The following is a 21,248-nucleotide window of genomic DNA, read 5'->3' on the forward strand; positions in this document are numbered from 1 at the left end:
ACTGTGAGGCAAGAGCACTAACCACTGCTGACCATATCACCCTCTTTCAATGTATGTTGTTAATTAGATAACATTTTGTCACCTTGGACTTTGTATAAAAGAAGAAAGTATTTAAAAGCGCCAGCCACCTCTGTCACCCTCCTTTTAATTTCTTGATTTTTGCAGTGAATTTAAGCACCTATGTATCGCAGTCAAACTAAATGTTAAAGAAAATATCACATTGGATAATTAAGATAAGCTAAGCCAGCTAAATGTTATTGTTAGCATATCAGAAGTTTACTGTTTTCTTAATATCTGTGCAGTTAGGAATTGTCACAATGACTACTGCTGCATCTATGTTTCTTTCTTATTTTCTTGTACAGTACATCAATGTAGACTTGTATATATTTATTGTATATTTTTGGTATTTAGGTACATGTTGCACTGTAAGACAGTCAAATCCACATCCTGAAATGTTTTATTTTAACAATGGAAGTTTTTCCCAGACGGGTGAAACAACTGTTTTCATCTCACCTATTGTAACCAACTAACGTGATTTACATGTCGTAGGAAAGGAACCCCTGAGGGCCAAAAAGCATCTCCTTGGGTTTGTTTGATTTGCATTTGGGGACTGCCTCTGCCTTTTGTTTACCTAACTTTCCTTTGAAATGTGTGAGTCTCAGTGCGAGACGTACAACGGTCTTTTTTGGTGATCTATTGTTACTGTTATCTTGGAAAATAACCCCTGATAACCAAAAGATTCCCAAGTAAGAAGAGCAACTATCAATTATCAAATCGAGTCAGATTAAATTAATTATGATATACTTGACTTTGAAATCCTCATCTTAAATACCGAAACGACGGAATACGTGTTGGGGAGATATCATTATATGTGCCTAGATATTTCCTCCCCTACAACATGTATACTTGTATATGTATGATACCCGTCCAACTCAGAGGTTAAGGGTTTGAATAATGTCCTTTGAAACTTACCACATAACTAAGGTCATTGGGATTCTGATTAATCCTTATCTTAGTTCAGTGATGGCAGATATAGACAAATCATTCAGTGACCTTCTTAACATGGAGGAACAGCCCAGACATCTAGGTTGAGATATTCAGAGGTTTATATCATCTAACTCAACAGTTAGAAAAACATGATACTCAATCTTTTCTATTCAACTCAGAGGTAAAGAGTACAAGCATTACTCGGATAAATTTACCATATAACTGAAGACTAAATCAATATCTGATGTCAGATTGTTCTCCACATAGAACAAAAGTCTCAACAAGTTGATATTGAAGGGAAATGGATAACATACCAAGTTTATTGTGATGTCCAGAGTAAAAATGCAGCAAAATTGTAACAGACCGGTTGTGTAAAAATGATGGTAAACAAATCAAGAAGACAAAGAAAAAGACAGAACAGAAGAAGAAAGAGCCAAAGAAAGAGAGAGAGAGAGAGAGAGAGAGAGAGAGAGAGAGAGAGAGAGAGAAAGAGAGAAAGAGTCAAAGAAAAAAGGAGAGTCCAAGAAAAAAGAGAGTCCGAGATTCCTGCTCTTTCCCTGAAATATCCTCCCAGAACAGAGACACTTCTAAATTGCATATTTAAAAGATTCAATCAAATACTCTTCCTACCCAGGAACCTTTTGGTCATCAGGGGTTATTTTCCACAGTAACAATCGATCACCAAGTCCTTCGTACCTCTCACACTGAGACATACAACATTTTCAAAGGAAGACAGAGACAGTCCCCAAATACAATCATACAAATTCGAGAACAATAGCACAGTGGTTACACCCGTCTGAGAAAAACCTCAATTGTTAAAGGAAAAAATTCCTTGATTATAGCATATATTATATTTTATATAATATATAGTAGTATATATATATATGTTTTCTTTTATTTCATCACAAGTTGCACATTTGTTTACTTTTTATTTTTGCTGACTATATTTTTTGTGTTGTTTTTGTTTGTTTTTACCTCAGTAGAGAGAACAGACACAAACTGGAAATAAAATTCTGTTTGGCATGCACAAACTTGGCCATTAAAGCTGATTCTGATTCTGAGAACTCATCTGACATCAAAGTCATAAGTTACATTTTTTAATATCACTTCAGAAACAACTTTTTTTTTTTTTTTTTTTTTTTTTTACCATGTGTGATTATAAATCCAATTTCAGCAACAAAATAAATAGGGATTCACCTCTGCATAGTTCCTAAGAGTGGAACTGATTTGTGTTTTATTAGCACTCATACAGTCAAACCCATTTAGTTTCTGTTTTCCTCACACTGTGCTCTTTGTCCAAGTACATCCGCCCTATAATAATTACGTAACTTTGGCGCCTTCAGGCCTCTGCTTCTTTTCCCTTTAAATTGACTAAATGTAATAACATAAACAGACGCTACAGCGCGGGAAAGCGCCATCTGGTCGACCTCAATGCAAAAAAAATTAACCGCCCTTCACTCCCATTGGCTCTGCTGCAGCCAAGCGTGGGCACTGTCGGACTTTATTGCCCAATCTAATCGTCAATGCTCGAGAGCGCGCGGCAAGTGTTCAAACCTTATTGGCCAAAGGCGCATGAGCCAATCATTAAGCCAGAAGACCCCCCTTTGTGTCCATTGGCCCTACGGGTGTACTGTATGAAACCATGTGACTGCTCCTATTGGTTACATCCGAAAGGTGGTCCCAGACTTTGTACGCTGATTGGCTACACAGCCGCTCAGGCGCGATTTGCAACGCGGGACAACGTTCCTGTGGGCTCGCACACTTTTTCAGTGCAGGAGACCTTCTGCGGTCAGACGGAAACTTAACTGTGTACGTCTTCTGCGACCATTTGGTGAAGAAGGACTACTTTCTATTCCTGTTCGCCTTTGGAAATGAAGGACATATTCACTCCAGACTGAGAGGCGCACCACTCGTACCTTCCACCATCTTTGTTTTTTTGGTTTTTTTTCTCCCAACAAACAACGTTGTACTTCTTCGGGGCTTGAGACCGGAGGTCGGTGATCCACCCAGTACAATGGCTGACAATAAGCATCCGCGTGTTATCTTCTGCAACGACTCGCCCAAGCGAGTCTTGGTGTCCGTCATCAAGACCACCCCCATCAAACCGAGGAAGGCCGAGGACATGACGCCGACCAGCCCCGGTTTCAGCGACTTTATGGTGTACCCGTGGAAATGGGGCGAGAACGCCCACAACGTGACACTGAGCCCCGGCTCGACGAGCGAGGCTTCGTCTCCCACAGGGACGCAGACTGCAGGGGAAGCGGACACGGCTCCTTCTCCCGACCAGCTAAGGGTAAGTTTAACCAACTTTGAAAATATTTGCAACGTGGTATGACATAGTAAAAAAAAGAAAAAGAAAAAGAAAAAAAAAAAGACTGTTTAGAGCAAAGCAAGTCCCGGCTGCTACTACAAGCTAAGTAGCTACGATATGTACGATACGTTCTGTGGCGAATTTGACATACTTTCTTCGGGGAAAAGACTGTCAAAAAGGGGGTCAGCAGAGACGTATTACAGCTAGAAATTGAGTGTATGTCAGCAGTAAAGTGTGCCCCAAACATGGCTGCGACTGAGAGTCATTTTAAAAAAACGCCCGCGCATTAGGGTGTGACACGGTGGATTTTAAACCAGACCTACTTCCTACTTGTGCCGCAGCTGCTCATACATGACGTCTCCCCGCGCGCCAAAACTGTAACCGGAAGTGAATGAATAGACGAGTGAGCGAGCCGCTGCCATGTGAGCGCCGGCTCAATCCATTGTTCATAAAAAAAGGATTACTTACTCATTACTTATTGCTTAATAAAGGGACTCAGATCACACACTCCATTGTTTTTAACCCCACTATAACTGCTATGCCTCTGCAAGTTATTTCCTGACCGCAACCGTGTTACTCTCGCTCTCAGGATGGTATTCGCAGAGGACGTCCACGGGCGGACACCGTCCGGGAACTCATCAGCGAGGGGGAGACTTCATCCAGCCGAATCCGCTGTAGCATCTGCAACCGAGTGTTTCCGAGAGAGAAATCCCTTCAGGCCCACAAGAGGACACACACAGGTCCGAGTTATAAGTGTTTGAACAATATTGTGCATTAGCTAATAATTCATGGGAAGTTTATTATAACTAAACGACTGTATTGTAAAACCCTAGTTGTATTATTACTTACAAAATTTATTTTCCCCCCTCCCCCCCGCGACCCCCTTTTCTTTACAGGTGAGAGACCTTACCTGTGTGACTACCCTAACTGTGGGAAGGCGTTTGTCCAGAGTGGGCAGCTAAAAACGCACCAGCGCTTGCACACTGGAGAGAAACCTTTCGTGTGCTCAGAGAAAGGTGAGCTCAAAGTGTGTCTATGAAATGCTGACTATTTCAGCATGGGTGTGAACTGCAAAAAAAAAAAAAAAAAAAAAAAAGCAGCAAAGCACAGTATCTAACATTTGATGGGGTACTACTATAAAGTGCAGTCAGCTGGATAAAGTAGATTAAAAATAACTGTTCTTTGCCATTGTCTAATTGGATTTTATATTTACATAGAGAGCAGGTCCACTCTGCTTATTGTGCTAATACATACAGTAGATACCTGAGGTGAGAACAGGGCTCAGCTTATGACGTTGTGCCTTTCAACCTGACATCACAGCTGGAATAAGAAAGATGTGAGATCAACAGGAAACAGATATTATCTGCAATAGGCTTTTTTATTTATTTTTTTTGACCCTTGAAAGATACTCAGTCTTGAATACTGGGCCTTTAAGGTAATTTCCAACATTAATCAGTCAGGGAGAGAGACTCAAGAGGTCTTATGCATATGGGAAGTACCTGCAAAAACAAACTTGGGTGAGCGCTATGATCATGTGCAGTGAGTGAAAAGTGCTAATTATTCTTTTCTCGACAGGATGTGGCAACCGGTTCACGCATGCTAACCGTCACTGTCCCAGCCACCCTTTCTCACGACTGAAGAGGGAAGAACCGAAGGAGGGCCAGGGCAAAGCCCAGTCAGTTGACAACAAGGCTGTGGCGGAGTGGCTGGCAAAGTCAGTGAAACACAGACTTCCTTTAAATACACGACAAGACAGAAATGATACGTTTTATTTGTTGTTGTTGTTTTGTTTTTTTTTATCAACACACCACTCAAGTCACCTCTGTGTCTGCACAGGTACTGGCAAACCCGCGAGCAGCGCGCACCCACTACCACCAAGACCAAGCCGCAAAACAAGACGAGGGAAGAGGACCAGGAGCAGCAGGATCCCATGGAGTTCCTCCAGTCTGACGAAGAGGAGGAGGCCATGGAGGAAGAGAAGGGCAGCCAGGCCGGAGGTGCCGCAAAGCGACGCCTCCAGGAGCAGCGGGAGCGTCTCCACGGCGCCCTGGCTCTGATCGACCTGGCCAACAACCTGTCGCCCTGAACACCCCGCCCATCCCCCGCTCCCTCTTCATACCTCCAGTCCCATACTGCCTTCCTGCCGTTACGTGCTGTCGCTAGAAATTGCTCATAATCTCAGATCGTCGACTAGTTTAGTTTATTCCATCGAGTTGCGAAACCAGACCTAGGGAGAGAGCTAAATTGGCCTGAGATCAGTGTTTATGGTCAAGCATGACGAACCAGCCCAACACAACGCCTGGAAGGCACAAGCTAAAGCACCTTATTCAGCTTCCAATTTATCATTTGTTTTTAGGCTGCTATTGTCGTAGATTTGACAAGATGAAGAATGTTTTCTTTCTCCTGTCTTCTAAAGGCAAAGAAAGAGTTCCTATTATGTTTAAGTTTTGTTTGCACTTTGACGGTAACGAGTTTTGTCAGTTTTTTTTTTTTTATAAGTATGGTGTGAGTGTAACAGAGTGTGACTGATGTGTATATATGGATTAAGCTCAGATGGACAGAGTGATACAGGGTGTGGTCACATGGACTCCTATCGTGTGCCCAAGATTTCATCTCCAGAATCGCTGAAACAGTTTGACTGCCACCAAGAGAGGAAACAGACTGATGTGGGGTTCTTTTGTCACTCTACAACACTTTGTACAACACTCTACAGTCGTGTGGAAGAAAGGCAGGCAGAAACGGGAAGGGTCGCTGCACCCCAATGGATGTCAGTTTGTTTGTTTTGTTTTTTTTTGAACATCTGAACGAGAGTTGGTCGTTGCAAGCCGAATTCAGGGCAGGTTAGTGATCAAGACTTACTGACGGTTCCAAGTGTACAACTGCCTTTTCACATTTTAGCCACCAAGTTTTAACTGTGTGGCTTAGTGAGGAGGCTCAGGGGATGTTTGCTGCATCACCTGACAAAAAGATTCCTAATCGATAATCGTCCTGTCCTCCCGGCCTTCTGCTGGTATTTAGGAAAAAACAAGTGACTGTCTCATTTACATTTTACGGTTTACATATTCTAGTTTCACTGCCAACGGCAGTCAAAATATTTTTTCTCAAATTGGCGGGTGACGTTGGTCACTTTTTATATTAAAAGGTGGCTAGAGATCGAGGCACAAACAGAAAAGATGTGAAAACCTGTTAAACTGTCGGTGAAATATTTGGCAAGAAGTTGCTCAGAAAGAATTGTTCCGATTTCAGCATCAGCTTTGATTAAGCAATTACATCACCACAAAGTCTTGGATTGAGCTTGCGATGCACTGACGATTAAATCGGTCGAACGTGTCCACAAATCAGGTTTTCCATTCCAGTAAGTGATAATTGTTCCTCCTTGACGACAACACTACATCCTTCAAGACCCGAATGAAGATCTCTTCATTGCTCTGATGTTGGCTATTGTTGGGGAAATATGTTGCTGTGATTGATAATGTTTCATAGAAGAAGAAAAAAAATATCACCCATATGAAGTTGCGAGGAACTGGAAGGCTAGTAAATTATTGATTATCAAAACGCCAAAAGATTTCTTACCCAACTTATAGTGTATTTTTAAGCATTTCTAACCCTGAGTCTATTTTGTTTCTTTGAGAAGAGTAAGGCATTTAATATATACATGTATATCTACGCGTTGTGTTAGAAGTTTTATTGTGCACAACTTGCGGAGAGCGTCGGCGTCAAGTTGTAGTTTTGCCCCCCCCCCACCCCTCCCACTGCTAACATCCTCCTGACAGTTTCCATAGTTTGACATGAGTAGAGCTGGCTTGGTAGACTTTCTGTTACACATTTCACATTTTCTCTGACAGCCTGTCCACACATATATGTGTTCAATAAACATTCACAGAACCTTCACCTTTTGTCTGTTTGACATAATTTAATTCTGTAGAATTTCTTATTAACATTCAGTTTTAAGACAACATGGCCCACATGATTAAGGGAACCATGCACGGTTTGATAAATTAGTAAGAAAAGACTGCAGCAATCTCATGCTCCAATATGGAGCAGAACAACGCCACCAAGTGGTCAGTGCATGGAGTCCATTTTGGTCAGAACTTCTGTGTTGAACCGTTGCTGACATGAATCTTCACTTCATGTACTTCTGTAGCACGTGGAGATGATTTGATGTTAAAGGTGAAGTAGGAGTACATTAGTCCGCCTGCCATACTGCAAAAGGAAATGCATTTTTCAGTCTTTCAACAAATAAGCTTTAGTCTAAACAAGTTTATTTTTTACATCATCACTTTAACATAACACTCATATTTTTAAAATGAATATTTTTAATTAAAGAAAAACAAGCCCAAAATAGAGGATATGCTATTTATCAAACATTTCACACAAATGTTATGACAATAGGTGACTATTGACAAACAATAATATAATGTTAACATTATATTGCTGTCTGTCAGTTAAGCAACACATGAGGATTCGGTGTCTTCAGACAGCTTCAGAATATGACTGACTTACACTTTGTAAACCTGCTTTAAGTACTGATGGAATATATCTGGTATAATCTACATGCTTGACGCAGGCTTTTATACTTCAGGTTTAACTAAGGATGTGAAAAAAATGGAGAGGCAAATTTTTTTTAACCTATTTTCAGCAAGGTCACAATATTGTACTTTTCTGACTATGTCATTTTATAAACTTCTAAAGAGTGCATGATTTTCTTCTTATTTTTTTTAAATCCACCTTCTCAAGGGCTTAATCTTAATAAACGTGAATGAAAAAACATTGAAATACGGAGGACAAAACTGACTAGTCATTGCAGCGAGTGTGTTGCAACATGCATCCTGGCCCCTAGGTGTCACTAAATCGAGTAAAAGTCGACCACTAACAGGTTTCTGTTGTATTCAGGCACAACTCTTACTGACATTGTGTGAAATATGTTTAATGCATATAAAGGAGCACAAAAAATGTATTTAAAAAAAAAAAAAAAATCTTACCAAATGCTGAGACCCAAGAAGTTGGTCCAAGAGAACATGTAGTCACCACCCACAAAGATGCCGATGTAAGCCACAGCAACATTCTGAAGGTAAAATATTTCAATAAGACTTCAGGATCATTTTTATTCGCAAAAAAGAGAGAGAATGATGAGATGAGCTCAGTGATTTACACTATGTGCTCTAACGGAAAGATACTGTTACTAATATGTTATTTTTTCCATACTGCACTGGAGCAGCCTCCCATAATTAGGAAATAGAAAAAAATCAGCCTGTGATCCCCAGATATAATAAATATCAATCCATATTTTATCTGTGCACACACTTTGTGAAAATAAACAAAGAATGGGCTTCCTCCTTCTGGGGAATATGTTGACAGGAAAGCGTGTCAACACCTTTAGGAAGTCAATTCACTATTATGTGTTGCAACTTATGTGCTACCATAAGCAGCGTTCCCATCAGTGTGCGCTCACCTTTAGCGCTCCCACGACTGTGGTTGTGAGTGCCGAGTTATAATAGCTGCACATGACTATGGAATACATCAGCACAAACCTGAGAGGAAGAGAACACAACAGCTGTTGGGAAAGTGATGGCATTATCATTTTAGTGTCGCACGGTGCAGTGACTGGACCACGTGTAGTGTGACTTGAGGCAGCCCTACCCCATGAAGCAGGACACGAGGAAGCACATTATAAACGCAGCTTCAACCCAGCCTTCGAACATGACTGCCTGTGGTGCCACAACATGCAGGGTGGTCAAATGGGAAGAGAATACAGAGAGCGACGCGTAATTTGACTGAAACTTGTGATAAATACCGTTAGTACCTTGTGTAAATCTCCAGTAAATGCACTTGCCAGCAGAGTTGGGATGATAATAATTAGTGAATTGTAGAACAAAACACCATATTTTCCAATGCCCTTGACAAGAAAGATTGCAATATTTAAACACAGACACCAGCAAAATATACACACACACGTGTACCAGCAAAACACACACACACACACACACACACGCACACACGCACACACGCACACACGCACACACGCACACACGCACACACACACACACACACACACACACACACACACACACACACACACACACACACAGAGCAATGAATTAACACTTGGTTGATGCCAAATACACTGAAAGGAATTTGTGTGCGTCTAGCACGGCTGCCCTGTTGTGTTGTGTGTCTGAGCGCACAACGTCTAGTGATGAGACGCTGCACTCAAGGTCCTTTTTACCTTAAGGGTGGACATTAACAAAACCAAGGCCACCATTTCTTCTCAGCCTTTGTAGCGTTAAAGTTAGAAAGGTAAAGTGAAATTTTCTTGGAGCACGTTCGTGTGTCAGGAATACGGAATATAAATATAAACATCTTGTTCCCACCTTGGTTTATCAGCAAGGTCTCAAAAGGAACACATACAGTTCTGAGTTATTTTTTATTTTTACTGTACGTCCTCAGACGCATTTAGTTTCAAGAAAAAAACAAGTTTGGAGTTTTTCCACTTGAAAAAAACAACAAAACGTTTCTCATTGTGCCACTTGGACACTAAATAATACCTCCTGGCCAATGTTCTTCTTGGTGTACACATTGCTGGCGGCAGTAAAGGCATCATTAAGCAGAATAAATGTGTACGCCACAACGTCAAAGGCCAGGTCAGAGCTAGAGGAGATGGAAAGGCAGCAGTAAGGCACACACGCCTCATCTGCACTTGTCTCTAAATAAACCATTCAAATTAAAAGGTCCCATATCGTGCAAAAAAAAAACCCAAATCAGCTCTTTTTGGGGAAATTAGCCCTTTGTGATGTCCTAAAAAGCACAGAGAACCGAGAGATCATTCAGTCTCATGAAATTCCAATCATTAAAAAACAAAGCATGAATTCTATTAGTACAAACTTTTTTTTTGACAGAGGCTGTAAGTGGAGGACCACATATGCATACATATCCTGTAGAGGCTGTTTTTATAGGTAGATAATAGATAGTCATTCGAAGAAATGGGTTTGCAAATGTGTTTAGTATGAAGGATGGATTAATATAAAATCTTACCATGCTGCAACCATGGCTCCCAGTACTATAGTCATAACGCTGCACACAAGGCGCTTTGGAAATGTTTTCCTGGAAAACACAATGTGAAAATCTCAAACTGGGCAAAAAAAAAAAAAAAAATGTGTGTGTTTTTTTGCACCCTCCAGCCAATCATATGTGCAGCATTTACATTTACAAATAAAAACAGAAATAAAAACCTACCTTAGAATATACACCTCCAATACCATCGTCATCAATATGGTGAATTTCCTTAATACTGTAAACATGGGTAAACTGTGAGAGACAACGTGTTGTCATGAATAAGCACTGCAATGTAGTTGAGCACAAACAGTCAAAAGTGGAAGCAAGTAAACTAAGGCAGATATAACCTCATATTCTTTGTGCTTGCCAGTCCAGTTACATGATTCCCAACAAAGAACAACGGAAGGGGGAAAATCTGAAAAGGAAATGAAAGGAGAAACACACCACAAATGGGACAAGACATCATAGGGTTAGGGTTAGGGTTAGGGTATGGCAGGATAAAAACAACAAAAAAGGCGACTTATATTTTTATTTTAAAGCCAAAGGCTTACTTTGAAGAGCACACTCTTGTCAAAGTCTGGGTACTGGATCTTTTTGCACTTTTTGGCGGTGTGCAGGACGACAAGAGCGACGGCCATCTGCAAGCGGCAGAGCGGATGGGTGGTCGGGAAAGTGTCAAACATGCGTAAAGACGGAACTGGGCTGATCAAATCTAAACTTACTTGGCCGATTCCCAGACACAGGAAGGAGGGGAACCTGTAAGAGCGACACGAGTGATTACCTAAAATACACCGTTCAACCGTAGGTGGCCGTGCGCACGAGTGTAAGTGTGTGACAGGTCGCGGCGTACGACTACCTGTAGCTCGTCAGCACCGTTTTATTCACCACCGTGATCAGGAAGGAACTTCCGGCGTAAAAGACAGCGGAGAGGAACTTAAGGTGTCCCGGGTGGTCGACGGTCTCCTGGCAGCCTTTGGCGGACATCGTAGCGGTTTGAAGGAGGGAAGGAAAATAAAGAACAAAAGAAAGAAGGGATACAAACTAGTATCCCGCGGCGGGGCAGTTCCTGGTTTAGTGACAGCCAGGGTCTAACCAGAGTGGACCGCCGGGCTCTTACTACACAGGGCGGACGTCAAACACAATAGTTACAGGAAGTCACATGACCTCGGTTTGTTCGCGTGTTTAAAGAGATGGAGTGTCGGGGTCCTTTTCTTTGATCCCAAGTTTAAAAAGTTAGCAATTTTCAAAGGTAGTTTAAAGCTGGCAAACTGCCTTTGACCCGCTAATAATAATAATAATAATAATAATAATAATAATAATAATAATAATAATAATAATAATACGCATTAGCACATTAGCATTATAACTTTCTGTTTGCTTCAAGCAATATTTAGAAAGTTTAACGTTTTCATTTCCTTAATACTGAGGTAAACAAAACAAGTCAGCACTGTGATGTAACAATGTGTGGATTTGCAAATTTTGCCAAATACATAAATATAATCGTAATAATGCGCCCTATACAGGGCATAATAATTATATATGCCTGTCTTTGAAGCGTGTTTGGTCATATACAATAGCAGTATCTCAGCTTTAAGACACAAAGCTTCTTTTTTTTTCTTCTTTTTTTTTTTTTTCTTCTAAGTATTATGTTTTCTTATTATTCTCTAAAATGGCTTGTAGTGAACGCTTAATCAGATGTATCCAAAATTTCTGAAACTCCCCAAAATACAGTAGAGGGAGCTATTTCATCAGCCCATGAAAGTTCTTGGTGCCAAAGATAAAATAGCCACCTAATCAAGGTTTCCAAGGCCTTTTCCTCGCAATAGGAGTTTGTAAACAAGTGGTGTTCACAGTTCTGTCAAAACTTGATTATGCAACATCATTCCTAAAACACTCACTTACCTATAAATTGCACAACAACTTGTCTAAAGGCAAAAATCAAAACTGATAAGACTTTTAGTGAAAACTGGTGTGTATTTATGCAAAGGTCACGAAATAAAAACTCATGTCTTCACACATTAGTAAACCACAAAGCAGTGATTTAATAAGCATGCCATTGTACCACAAAGCAGCCACACAGTTACTTTTAATACATTAGAGGCAAATGGAGAAATATCTGGAAGATGTCAAACAAAAAAAATTAACAGATAGCTACAAAAACACCAGCAACAACAAAACATGTAAGGTGCTATGAGGTTCTTGCATCACTTTGAAAGGAAACCAAACACCAAACGACAGGTGAACACACACTTGTAAAAGAAATCATTAAAAAAAATCAACAGGGTTGCGTTTTTTCAAGTACAGTTGTAATGAAGCACTGACCTTTTTTTTTTTTTTTTTTTTACTGTTTTGTAACAAAAATCTTTTGATTCACTCAGGAACTCTTTATTGCTTGACAAAAATCTGGGTTTGTAGACTACTGGGTCATGCATGCTGCACATTAAAAAACAACAACTCATGGATACATTTGGAAAAGGTCTTTCAAAATACTTAAGTAAAACAGGTTAATGTAGTATAATGGACTGATAAGTAGCTTGGAGTTAATCCATTGATGACCTTCAAAAGGAAATGACCATCACAGCATCTTTATGGCACAAGCCCTCGGAATGACCGGCCAACATGTGTTTTTTTCCACAGCTCAGATAGAAGATCCCATTTGATTCTTCCTCACCCTTCTCCAAACATCCATCACGCGTCCCTCCATCGAGGGATGAGCACACACAGGACTTTTCCTGTTCTTTAAATACAGCCTGTTGGATCACAGAAAAAGAGTTTTGTCTTAGACACCGACAAAATGTACATTATAGAGGAATGCATGTGCTGCTCTCATCCTTCAGGGTTAATGTTGTGTTTATTTATAGGACGCGACTTCAGAAGAAATGGATGAGATCATTCAATGATGATGGGTCTTCAGGACTTACACCAGAGCGTGGATGTCACAGGCACCGGTGCTGTTCTGCGTGTCCCAAGTGCGAAGCCTTAGCAGCAGCTTGGTAGGGATCTTCTTTCTTGTTGAGATGCAGCATTTGGGGATGCCAGCTGCAGTGTGTACATAGCCAGTGTGGGGTGAAAAAAAAAAAGCCAGCAGTTAGTAGAGACAGTTTGTTCATGAATGAGTTCATCACACAATGCTGCACAGTGTAGTACAGTGCAGAATTTTCAAGTTGATGTCTGAAAAAGAAACACATCCTATGATTTTGGATGATGCGAAACTGCAGAAAAAGCATATGGCCATTTAGTCTGTCTGACTATCTGGTGGAACTGCAATTTAAAATGTCCCCGTTGCATAAGCAAGAACGTCAACCAAAACCTATTTTTTTTTAATATATAAAGAATCTACTGAATATTAAATATACTCTTTTCCTCTATCTAAACCTGTCTGAAACCACATAGTAAGAAACCATCCTCTGTTTCTCCTGTGTCTGGATAATTACCTTTGGTAGAGGTGATGAGAACAGCACACAGGCAGACAACCACAACTGCAGCTTTCAGATCCATGATGGTGCAGCAGAAATGAAGGGTTGGAACATCTCCCCGGCTTTTTTATACACCAACTCTGAAGAGACGCGTCTGTTGCGCAATGGGCACAAATGTGTGAACGCGTGCCAGGACATTTCAATTTGACAACTAAGGAGCTGCTGATGAACCAGAGGTTCTCAGGGAAGTGAGGTACTTTCATTTTTACAATGCCAAAGGCGGCCTAAGTGGATGACTGTCATGAACTGGTTGATTCTCTGCAGGCTGCAACAGGCTTGGTTACCACTTTACCAGTCGTGTGTTTTTGGTTTGAAGGATCGAAAACACAAGTTCAGCTAATGCGGTTAAAAGTGACAAAGACAAACGACAGTTTAGGTGAGGCACTGGTTGTAGTGCAGATTTTGCTCTTTACAGGTTTTGAGAGAACTCAGGAGGTGCAGCGGTTGCTGGGCTGTTTACAGTATATTGATAAAACTACTAGAAATGATTAGATAACGATAATTGGAACAAATGTTCTGCATGAAAGTAGCTAAAATGTGAATGCACTTGGAACTGACGATGTGGATTGAACTGCTGGGAAAGGAAGCTGGATTTTCCAGAAGACAAAGAATATTTGCATGGTTGGTTTGTTTAGGTGTGGCCTGCACAACTGCTGAATGTTGAGCAATTCAACTGTCTTTTTTTCTTTTTCAAACCATGCACAGTAATTACTTGATAAATAACTGAACAGTCCGTCTGAGTGAGTTCTTTCACAGCGCGATGACAGACAGGCTACTGGGATGTCAGCGTGAATGCAGGAAAGTTTCAGTTGAGATGCACAACAGAAGACAGCCGCTGTTGGCGGTGGAAGGTTGGATTTTCCATTCTAACGCCGCCAAGTGTGAGAATGCCTCACCCCTTGCCTCACCCCTTACAAAGCCTCACCTGACCAGTAGACAAAGGATTGTTTAAGTTGCTCCCCTTATTAGTCATTGCACATATTTCTTTAAGCATCTGTGAAAAGACAGTTTGATTTATGATGACGGAATACAAAAATGCATTAATCATGTCACACTTTATCAGTTATAAGAGACAGTTTCTGTTTCTATTTTCTGCTCCCTTATTCTCGTTTTCTCCGTTCCTATAAAGGATATAACGTTAGCGATGGGATCAACTGCACAGTATTTGACATCACAGGTGTAGCCCACTTGATACACAGGCATACGCCGTATAGCCACTAGAAAAAAGTTCTGAATTACCATACAAACATTAAGAAATGCGCAAAGATACGTATCGGTCTGTTTCTTTTGACACAACGTTCACTTTCCCGTTTAAAAATGTGATTAAAAGGATGTTTTATGTTCTTATCTGTTTGAGAGTCAGCCATTGCTTTAGGGCCCCTTTAGAGAATTTATTTGTGTTTGCACCACTTTATGCACTTTATTGCTGAAACTTTATTTGTTGTTGCTGAAGTAGCTGTGGCCGGACAGATGTGAAGGGACACAAAGGTTCTTTAGGTGTGGAATCAGGTTAAAGAAAATGTTAAATTTGAATGGTAAGTCATTGCTCACAAGTTTGAAACATATTCTATCTGCAAGCAATAAATTCCACATAAAGCATAAATCAAACATAACTTAGGCAGCATTTAATGGGTGGCTGACCTTTGGCACCTCAGGTGATATTGCAACAGCGTTTTTTGCGTCTTCTGTGCCTTGTTGTGTTTCTGACTTCAAGACGGTTGAAGGCTAGTTCCGCATACTGGGATTTATGATGATAAGTAATTATCTCTAATTGAGTCCCAACAGCTTGAGTCCAATAAAAAAACAGCTCGCACACAAACAGCTCCTCCTCTTTTGCTTTTGTAAGACAAAAATGTGTTTTGGTTCCCTTTCACGGGAATAAGGGAACGGAAAATAGAAACAGAAACTGTTTCTTATAACTGATAAAGTGTGACACGATTAATGCATTTTTGTATTCCGTCATCATAAATCAAACTGTCTTTTCACAGGATTAGCAGGATTACTATTGCAACAACACATCATCAGTAGGGTAAAAATAACCTGTCTCACGAGCTCACGTTCCCTATTAGTGGGTGAACAATCCAACGCTTGGTGAATTCTGCTTCACAATGATAGGAAGAGCCGACATCGAAGGATCAAAAAGCGGCGTCGCTATGAACGCTTGGCCGCCACAAGCCAGTTATCCCTGTGGTAACTTTTCTGACACCTCCTGCTTAAAACCCAAAAAGTCAGAAGGATCGTGAGGCCCCGCTTTCACGGTCTGTATTCATACTGAAAATCAAGATCAAGCGAGCTTTTGCGAGGTTTGACTGTCCCAGTTTGCCTGACTGAACTGAATGCAAATGGTTGTCTCATGCAAGATAACATTAGAATGACTTCACTGTCGAGCCAACGTCTTGGGCGTGCTGCTGACTGGGAGTCGATCCAAAGACATGTTGCACCAAGTTGAATGGTAACGCTTAAAAGTTCAGTGGCACGATCTCCGTCTCCCAGGTCATTCACACGCACTTTGAAATCCCCTATTGATGATTTTGTCATGACTTCGGGCCACGGATGAGAAAAAAGTACAAAATGGTGCATGCTGTCAAGATTGTAGTTACTGAGACATTTGATTAAAAGATACAAAATAGGAATACAGACGACAGTGTTGCACATCAAAAAAAGTGCAGACAACAAAAAAAGAGGTTACTGATGTGAGCTATTTACAAGCTTCAGGCAGTTCAGCTCCTTCATAAGTCTGGGCTCAGGTGACAAGCTGCTTAAGAATGTTTTTTGCGTACAAAACTGCACCAAAACTGCAGGGATTGATTTGGGACTGGAGGACTGGATTTTATTATTGATTTTATTGGAAAACTATGAAACACTGCAGGTTGTTTTTTTGTTTCTGAATATTTGAATCCTATCTCTATCACACAGTGGGAGGCAGACAATTAACAGGTTTCCATAAACCAATTGTAGAAGGGACTTACTCAACCTGGAGAGGTTGTTTTCACACAGATTCTTTAGTTATTTTTATTAATTTTTTTTTTTTACAATTTGTCCCCATTCCAATCTACATTCCAATCAGATAAATTGACAAATCCAGATGCTTCAGAGTGAACCAAATAACCCAAATGGAATAACAATTAGTTTACAGTGTTCATGGAATTATTACTTGAAGGTGAAGTTGATACAAGTGGACTGGTTTTTGGTACCTTGAAGACATTTCACCTCTCATCTGAAAAAGGCTTCTTCAATTCTAAAAAAATAAAATAAAATGTTTGTTTAGAACTGAAGAGGCCGTTCGAATAAGAGGCGTAACGTCTTTGTGATACCAATGACCACTCCAGTTGCATTTAATTAATTTTCAAGTACTTTGATGACCTTGACGAATGAAGACCCTCACATGCATTGAATTAACTTCAGACCTGAATGAAGAGTGAAGATGTAAACATGGGCAGAACATGTGTCCTTGACTGTGTGCTTGCTTTCAGTAAAATGAGACGTTTAAAGCGTTATTTGTTGTGGGTATCGCAATATCAAATATGCTCTGCAGATCGTGTGTCAGCCGCAACCACTGATCGGAACTAGACTTTTATAGAACTGTCAGCTCCTGCTCGTTAATCACAGGGAGGATAGAGAAAGTGAAACCATGAATTTAAAGGTCAACTTCCAGGTGAACACGCCAGGAAAATGAGATGAGCATTAAGCCAGGAGACAAAACTACTTTCCATGATTCATCTGTGAAAGGTGTAATTATGTGCGCTGAGGTGACAAGACAGGACAAGACAGCCAAGGCTGGTTTTGGCAGTGATTCTGTGTTTTTTATTTTCCCATTTTCAATGTAGAGTAACATTTCCACCACACAAGCGGCTCTAGTATAGACAACAATCTGTTTTACATAGACCTCTACCTATTCCCAGTCCATTTCACATTAGAGTTCAGATGGAGCCCCAAAGCTAATGACATTCTCTCAAATGGAAGAAAATTTAGTTTACACTATGTGCATTAATATATACATACAGTTGTACGGCAAACTCGGAGTGATTCCGCTCCACAGGGATCTAGGTAAATTAGAGCCAATCAGTAAAGTCGAAGCTTTAATTAGAGATGCTTGTCTTGACAGATGCAGAAATATCACGACAACGGGAATAAAGGTTGGGATGTTAAGGCTTAAAGCGGATCAGGGAAGGGCTTTCCATCCTGCGGCACCACGCAGAGGAAACTTCCCGAGGCAACAGCGTCAGTACTCAGACTGCCCCCTGGTGGCTACATGGAGAAGGCGCAGCAGCAGCTCTGCAGGTGAGCCCAGCGCAGAGCTGTTGGCAGGATCCGAGGACTCTGTCTCCCCCTGGCAGTCAGTGTCGACCACGCAGCTCTCTGTCAGCAGATAATAATAATAATAATAATAATAATAATAATAATAATAATAATAATAATAATAATAATAATAATAATAATTTTGAGTTTCCTTGGGAATCCCAGACGTACCAGAGTTACAGCAGAGTCCGGTGGCAGCACAGCGCCCTCCATCGGATCCACAGGGTCTCCCTCCAGCCTGGCAGGGGGTGAGCAGGTAGTTCTCCTCCATGCATCGAGCAGTTTCCGGGGAGCCCAGCAGACAGCCGAAGCCCTCCCCGCAGCAAATGTTGGGGCCGAAGCAACGGCCCCTGTCCCGGGGCCCACAAGACATGCACTGTGAGGGGAGAGAAGAGAAGAACAGTGGTGATCTCCTGTAAAAAAAAAACCCCAAAAAAACAAACCAAAACGATTCAATCTTATTCTAAAGCAAGGGTGGGCGAACTTATTGACTGCTGGGCCAAAATGGGTTGTAAAATGTAACAGAGGGGACTGGAGCAGATGGATGGAGTGCTTGGTAAAAAAAACACGTCATGGGATACGTAGAAAGTGTGTGCTTTCATGTCAATTTAAAAATATACAAAAACATTACAACAAAATATTTATTTGAAGCCTCACGGTATTTAGCTCTTTACTGTAATGACTCTTAAAAGACTGAAAAAAAAATGGATGAAATACAGCTATTTTACGACTTCACTGACTACAAATGTAATTTCATCGAGGTCAGCGCGTATTAGAGTAAGTATTAGAATAGGTGGTCCAACATTCAAGCAACATTCAATGCAAGAAAGTTGTGATGATGATGATGATGATGATGATGATGATGATGATGATGACAAACCTGTCTGCTGACTGCCTCGGGCAGCGCTCTCTTGCCTCCCCGGGGGCAGTTCTGGATGTAGCAGGCGGACGAGAGGGCGACGAGTCCCAGGACGCACAGGAGGATCGGGGAGCGATGCATCGCTGCTGCTGGTGCGTGGAGAGTGAAGCCCGGGTGGCCGTGTGACTGACGACCCTCTCCATCCCGTCACTTATAAAGCGGCAGGAAGGCGACCCGACAAAAGCGCGCTGACACTCGCGTCTGACGCAAGTACCGCCGCGGTCCCCCGCGCCCTCTCCACGCGCGGACGAAGGCCACGGGCGCGCGTGCACGCACACAGGGGTCGCAGCGAAGAGGGCTGCGCATGAGATTTGTGCCATTTAGCAGATGCCCGTTTCCGTATTCAGCGCCTCGCCGCGCAAAAACACATTTCCAAGTAACTTTCGTGAATAATTTTCCAGCTCGGAGGTCGATGACACGCTACAAACACACAACAACTTCTTTGACTAATTGGGTTAGGCGTGGCAAAACGCGCTGATCAAGTACATTTTATGAGGATCATGTTCGGGTCGCCCTTTCCGATTCGATGGCGGGCATTTAGCGAGCACAACAAGATTAGCATTTTAAATCACCATAAACACAACGGGCTGATTCTTCTGCATGCTGGGAGATGCAGCTCACCCATTAGTCGCTCTAAATGGCCAAACCGAGCATCAGAAGCAGCGGGTTAAAGAGTTAAGGAAGGTAATTGATGTCACAGCATTCAAGCAACAATCCGTCATTGAGAACAAAATGTTTTATTGTTCAAATTGAACGTTAAATGCCGAGCGTTTTCTCCGACAATGGAAATGTGACGTGTCCATCCGTTCCGCTGTAGGCAACAGACTGCTCTGGAATTCACATCTTTGTGATGTCACAAAGGGCACTGATTCTTTCCCCCCAAGTTGCTGGCAACCTTGCCTGCCAGGTGTTCCTTCTGCCCTCTGGATCTGCTTCACAACTGCATTGTTACTTTCCCCATCTGAGCATGAGGAAGGCACATCACTGCGTCAGTTTTGGCAACATTGCTATTTTTGTTGAAAGCCGTAAACAGAAGGAAAAATACTTTGATTTCTGGAGACCTATAACATCTTAAAAGTATTCAATTCTGTAAGGTTGTTTCACTGGAATCCAGGACATACAATTTCAGGGACACTGCAGTTTCAGATGTCTCCATGAACAGAACCTCGCTGAACTCGAGTCAGTTTGACAAGCAGATCCGTTTGTCACCAAAGTGTTTACGCACCACTTGTACCTGCCACAGTGACGCTGTCGTCTCCGCTGCACATGCAGAACGAACAACTGATTGCACGGCTCACCCAGCGAGCGGATACAGGTTCACGACCTTGTTTAGGCTTAATGTTGTCACGGAAACCAAGGCAGTGCTTGAGGCTGCCGCACTGGATAAATTCCCTTTTTGGCACTGTTTAAAAATCACCTAGATGTGCGAACATTGTCCACTGAAAAGAGGCCACTTGGTTGAAGATAATAAATATGTAGATAAGCAAGTATAACACAGCAGATTATGACAAATTTCTATTAAACAATTACAGTTGAATCCACTATATACATTGCACTCAATGCAAGTGGTGAATGGTGAAGGTGAAAAGAAGGAAAAACAGCTGTGCAATGACCCCTTAAGTTCATTCCCAATGACCAAACAGCCTTGGACCGACTCAATTTCCGCCTTAATTCCTTGGGTCTTTTGCAACCTGTCCCCCATCCCTTCCTTTGTTGTGCTGTCTCAATGCGTGTGCACAGGCTCTGCACAAACCAAGGCTGCAAACACAATTCACCGTCTCAGGGAGGAAAGAAGGTACAGACATACAACAGAAAATATCAAGACAAGATCATCGTACACATGGACGGGGGCGCAAGTTAAAAATTTGAATAATGTGACAAATACTGTATGTATTTATATGACGTAAAGCATCCTTGGTTCCTTAAAGTTAATATTCTTGTTCTCAAGTTATTGAGTAAATAATTAATTATTTCAAGCCTTTATGATTATGACTTATAGGGAAGAGAACTAAAAAAATGCTAATTGTCTGCTAATATTAAAATGCTACGAGCAAACTAATCATTTAAAAAAGGTCAGTCAAGGGCCAGTGCTCTTTTTAGCGCTGCAATAATAATAACGCAAAGAATAACTAAATAAATAAATATTTCATGTTTTGTGTCATAAATGAATGAAAGATTTGTTTTCCCTTTTGAATTTAAATAT

General features: G+C 41.4%; 4 protein-coding genes across 5 annotated transcripts; 1 reads left to right on the forward strand and 3 right to left on the reverse strand.

The window, feature by feature from the left end:
• Positions 1-2,724: 2,724 nt before the first annotated feature.
• Positions 2,725-7,189, forward strand: znf367 (zinc finger protein 367). The gene is made up of 5 exons (XM_076019426.1): positions 2,725-3,280; positions 3,888-4,038; positions 4,195-4,314; positions 4,874-5,012; positions 5,135-7,189. The coding sequence occupies exons 1-5, from the start codon at positions 3,002-3,004 to the stop codon at positions 5,382-5,384; spliced, it is 939 nt and encodes a 312-aa protein (XP_075875541.1). The 5' UTR covers positions 2,725-3,001; the 3' UTR covers positions 5,385-7,189.
• slc35d2 (solute carrier family 35 member D2) lies at positions 7,186-11,495 on the reverse strand. Of its 2 annotated transcripts, XM_076019425.1 has the most exons (12): positions 11,208-11,494; positions 11,074-11,107; positions 10,903-10,989; positions 10,699-10,766; positions 10,532-10,603; positions 10,331-10,399; positions 9,844-9,946; positions 9,102-9,194; positions 8,939-9,006; positions 8,751-8,829; positions 8,281-8,363; positions 7,186-7,501 (listed from the first exon to the last, which is right to left on the reverse strand). In XM_076019425.1, exons 1-12 carry the CDS (start codon positions 11,333-11,335, stop codon positions 7,384-7,386), a joined length of 1,002 nt encoding a protein of 333 aa, XP_075875540.1. In that variant the 5' UTR covers positions 11,336-11,494; the 3' UTR covers positions 7,186-7,383. The 2 variants fall into 2 exon arrangements, with proteins under 2 accessions (XP_075875540.1, XP_075875539.1); XM_076019424.1 differs by having other exon boundaries at positions 10,903-11,107; positions 11,208-11,495.
• Positions 11,496-12,962: 1,467 nt separating this feature from the next.
• On the reverse strand, positions 12,963-13,939 carry ccl27a (chemokine (C-C motif) ligand 27a). Its single transcript, XM_076019402.1, has 3 exons — positions 13,786-13,939; positions 13,273-13,390; positions 12,963-13,101 (listed from the first exon to the last, which is right to left on the reverse strand). The coding sequence occupies exons 1-3, from the start codon at positions 13,847-13,849 to the stop codon at positions 12,990-12,992; spliced, it is 294 nt and encodes a 97-aa protein (XP_075875517.1). The 5' UTR covers positions 13,850-13,939; the 3' UTR covers positions 12,963-12,989.
• A 3,666-nt stretch (positions 13,940-17,605) lies between these two features.
• Positions 17,606-19,757, reverse strand: avp (arginine vasopressin). Its single transcript, XM_076019403.1, has 3 exons — positions 19,007-19,757; positions 18,298-18,502; positions 17,606-18,186 (listed from the first exon to the last, which is right to left on the reverse strand). Exons 1-3 carry the CDS (start codon positions 19,124-19,126, stop codon positions 18,050-18,052), a joined length of 462 nt encoding a protein of 153 aa, XP_075875518.1. The 5' UTR covers positions 19,127-19,757; the 3' UTR covers positions 17,606-18,049.
• Positions 19,758-21,248: the final 1,491 nt, after the last annotated feature.

Source organism: Nelusetta ayraudi, unplaced genomic scaffold (genome assembly GCF_046127955.1).
Source record: "Nelusetta ayraudi isolate G7.1 ecotype Tasmania unplaced genomic scaffold, CSIRO-AGI_Nayr_v1 ptg000010l, whole genome shotgun sequence".
Lineage (NCBI taxonomy): Eukaryota > Metazoa > Chordata > Actinopteri > Tetraodontiformes > Monacanthidae > Nelusetta > Nelusetta ayraudi.

Coding starts and splice junctions, on each gene's coding strand:
- znf367 (XM_076019426.1), top strand. CDS start 3,002: ATGGCTGACAATAAGCATCCGCGTGTTATCTTCTGCAACGACTCGCCC. Junction 4,039..4,194: donor CCACAAGAGGACACACACAG/GTCCGAGTTATA, acceptor TTTTCTTTACAG/GTGAGAGACCTTACCTGTGT. Junction 5,013..5,134: donor GTGGCGGAGTGGCTGGCAAA/GTCAGTGAAACA, acceptor GTGTCTGCACAG/GTACTGGCAAACCCGCGAGC.
- slc35d2 (XM_076019424.1), bottom strand. CDS start 11,335: ATGTCCGCCAAAGGCTGCCAGGAGACCGTCGACCACCCGGGACACCTT. Junction 10,604..10,698: donor GCAAGCACAAAGAATATGAG/GTTATATCTGCC, acceptor TGTCTCTCACAG/TTTACCCATGTTTACAGTAT. Junction 9,007..9,101: donor TTACTGGAGATTTACACAAG/GTACTAACGGTA, acceptor GTGGCACCACAG/GCAGTCATGTTCGAAGGCTG.
- ccl27a (XM_076019402.1), bottom strand. CDS start 13,849: ATGGATCTGAAAGCTGCAGTTGTGGTTGTCTGCCTGTGTGCTGTTCTC. Junction 13,391..13,785: donor TCTCATCACCTCTACCAAAG/GTAATTATCCAG, acceptor TACACACTGCAG/CTGGCATCCCCAAATGCTGC. Junction 13,102..13,272: donor TGTGACATCCACGCTCTGGT/GTAAGTCCTGAA, acceptor GTGATCCAACAG/GCTGTATTTAAAGAACAGGA.
- avp (XM_076019403.1), bottom strand. CDS start 19,126: ATGCATCGCTCCCCGATCCTCCTGTGCGTCCTGGGACTCGTCGCCCTC. Junction 18,503..19,006: donor CCGAGGCAGTCAGCAGACAG/GTTTGTCATCAT, acceptor CTCCCCTCACAG/TGCATGTCTTGTGGGCCCCG. Junction 18,187..18,297: donor CGGACTCTGCTGTAACTCTG/GTACGTCTGGGA, acceptor ATCTGCTGACAG/AGAGCTGCGTGGTCGACACT.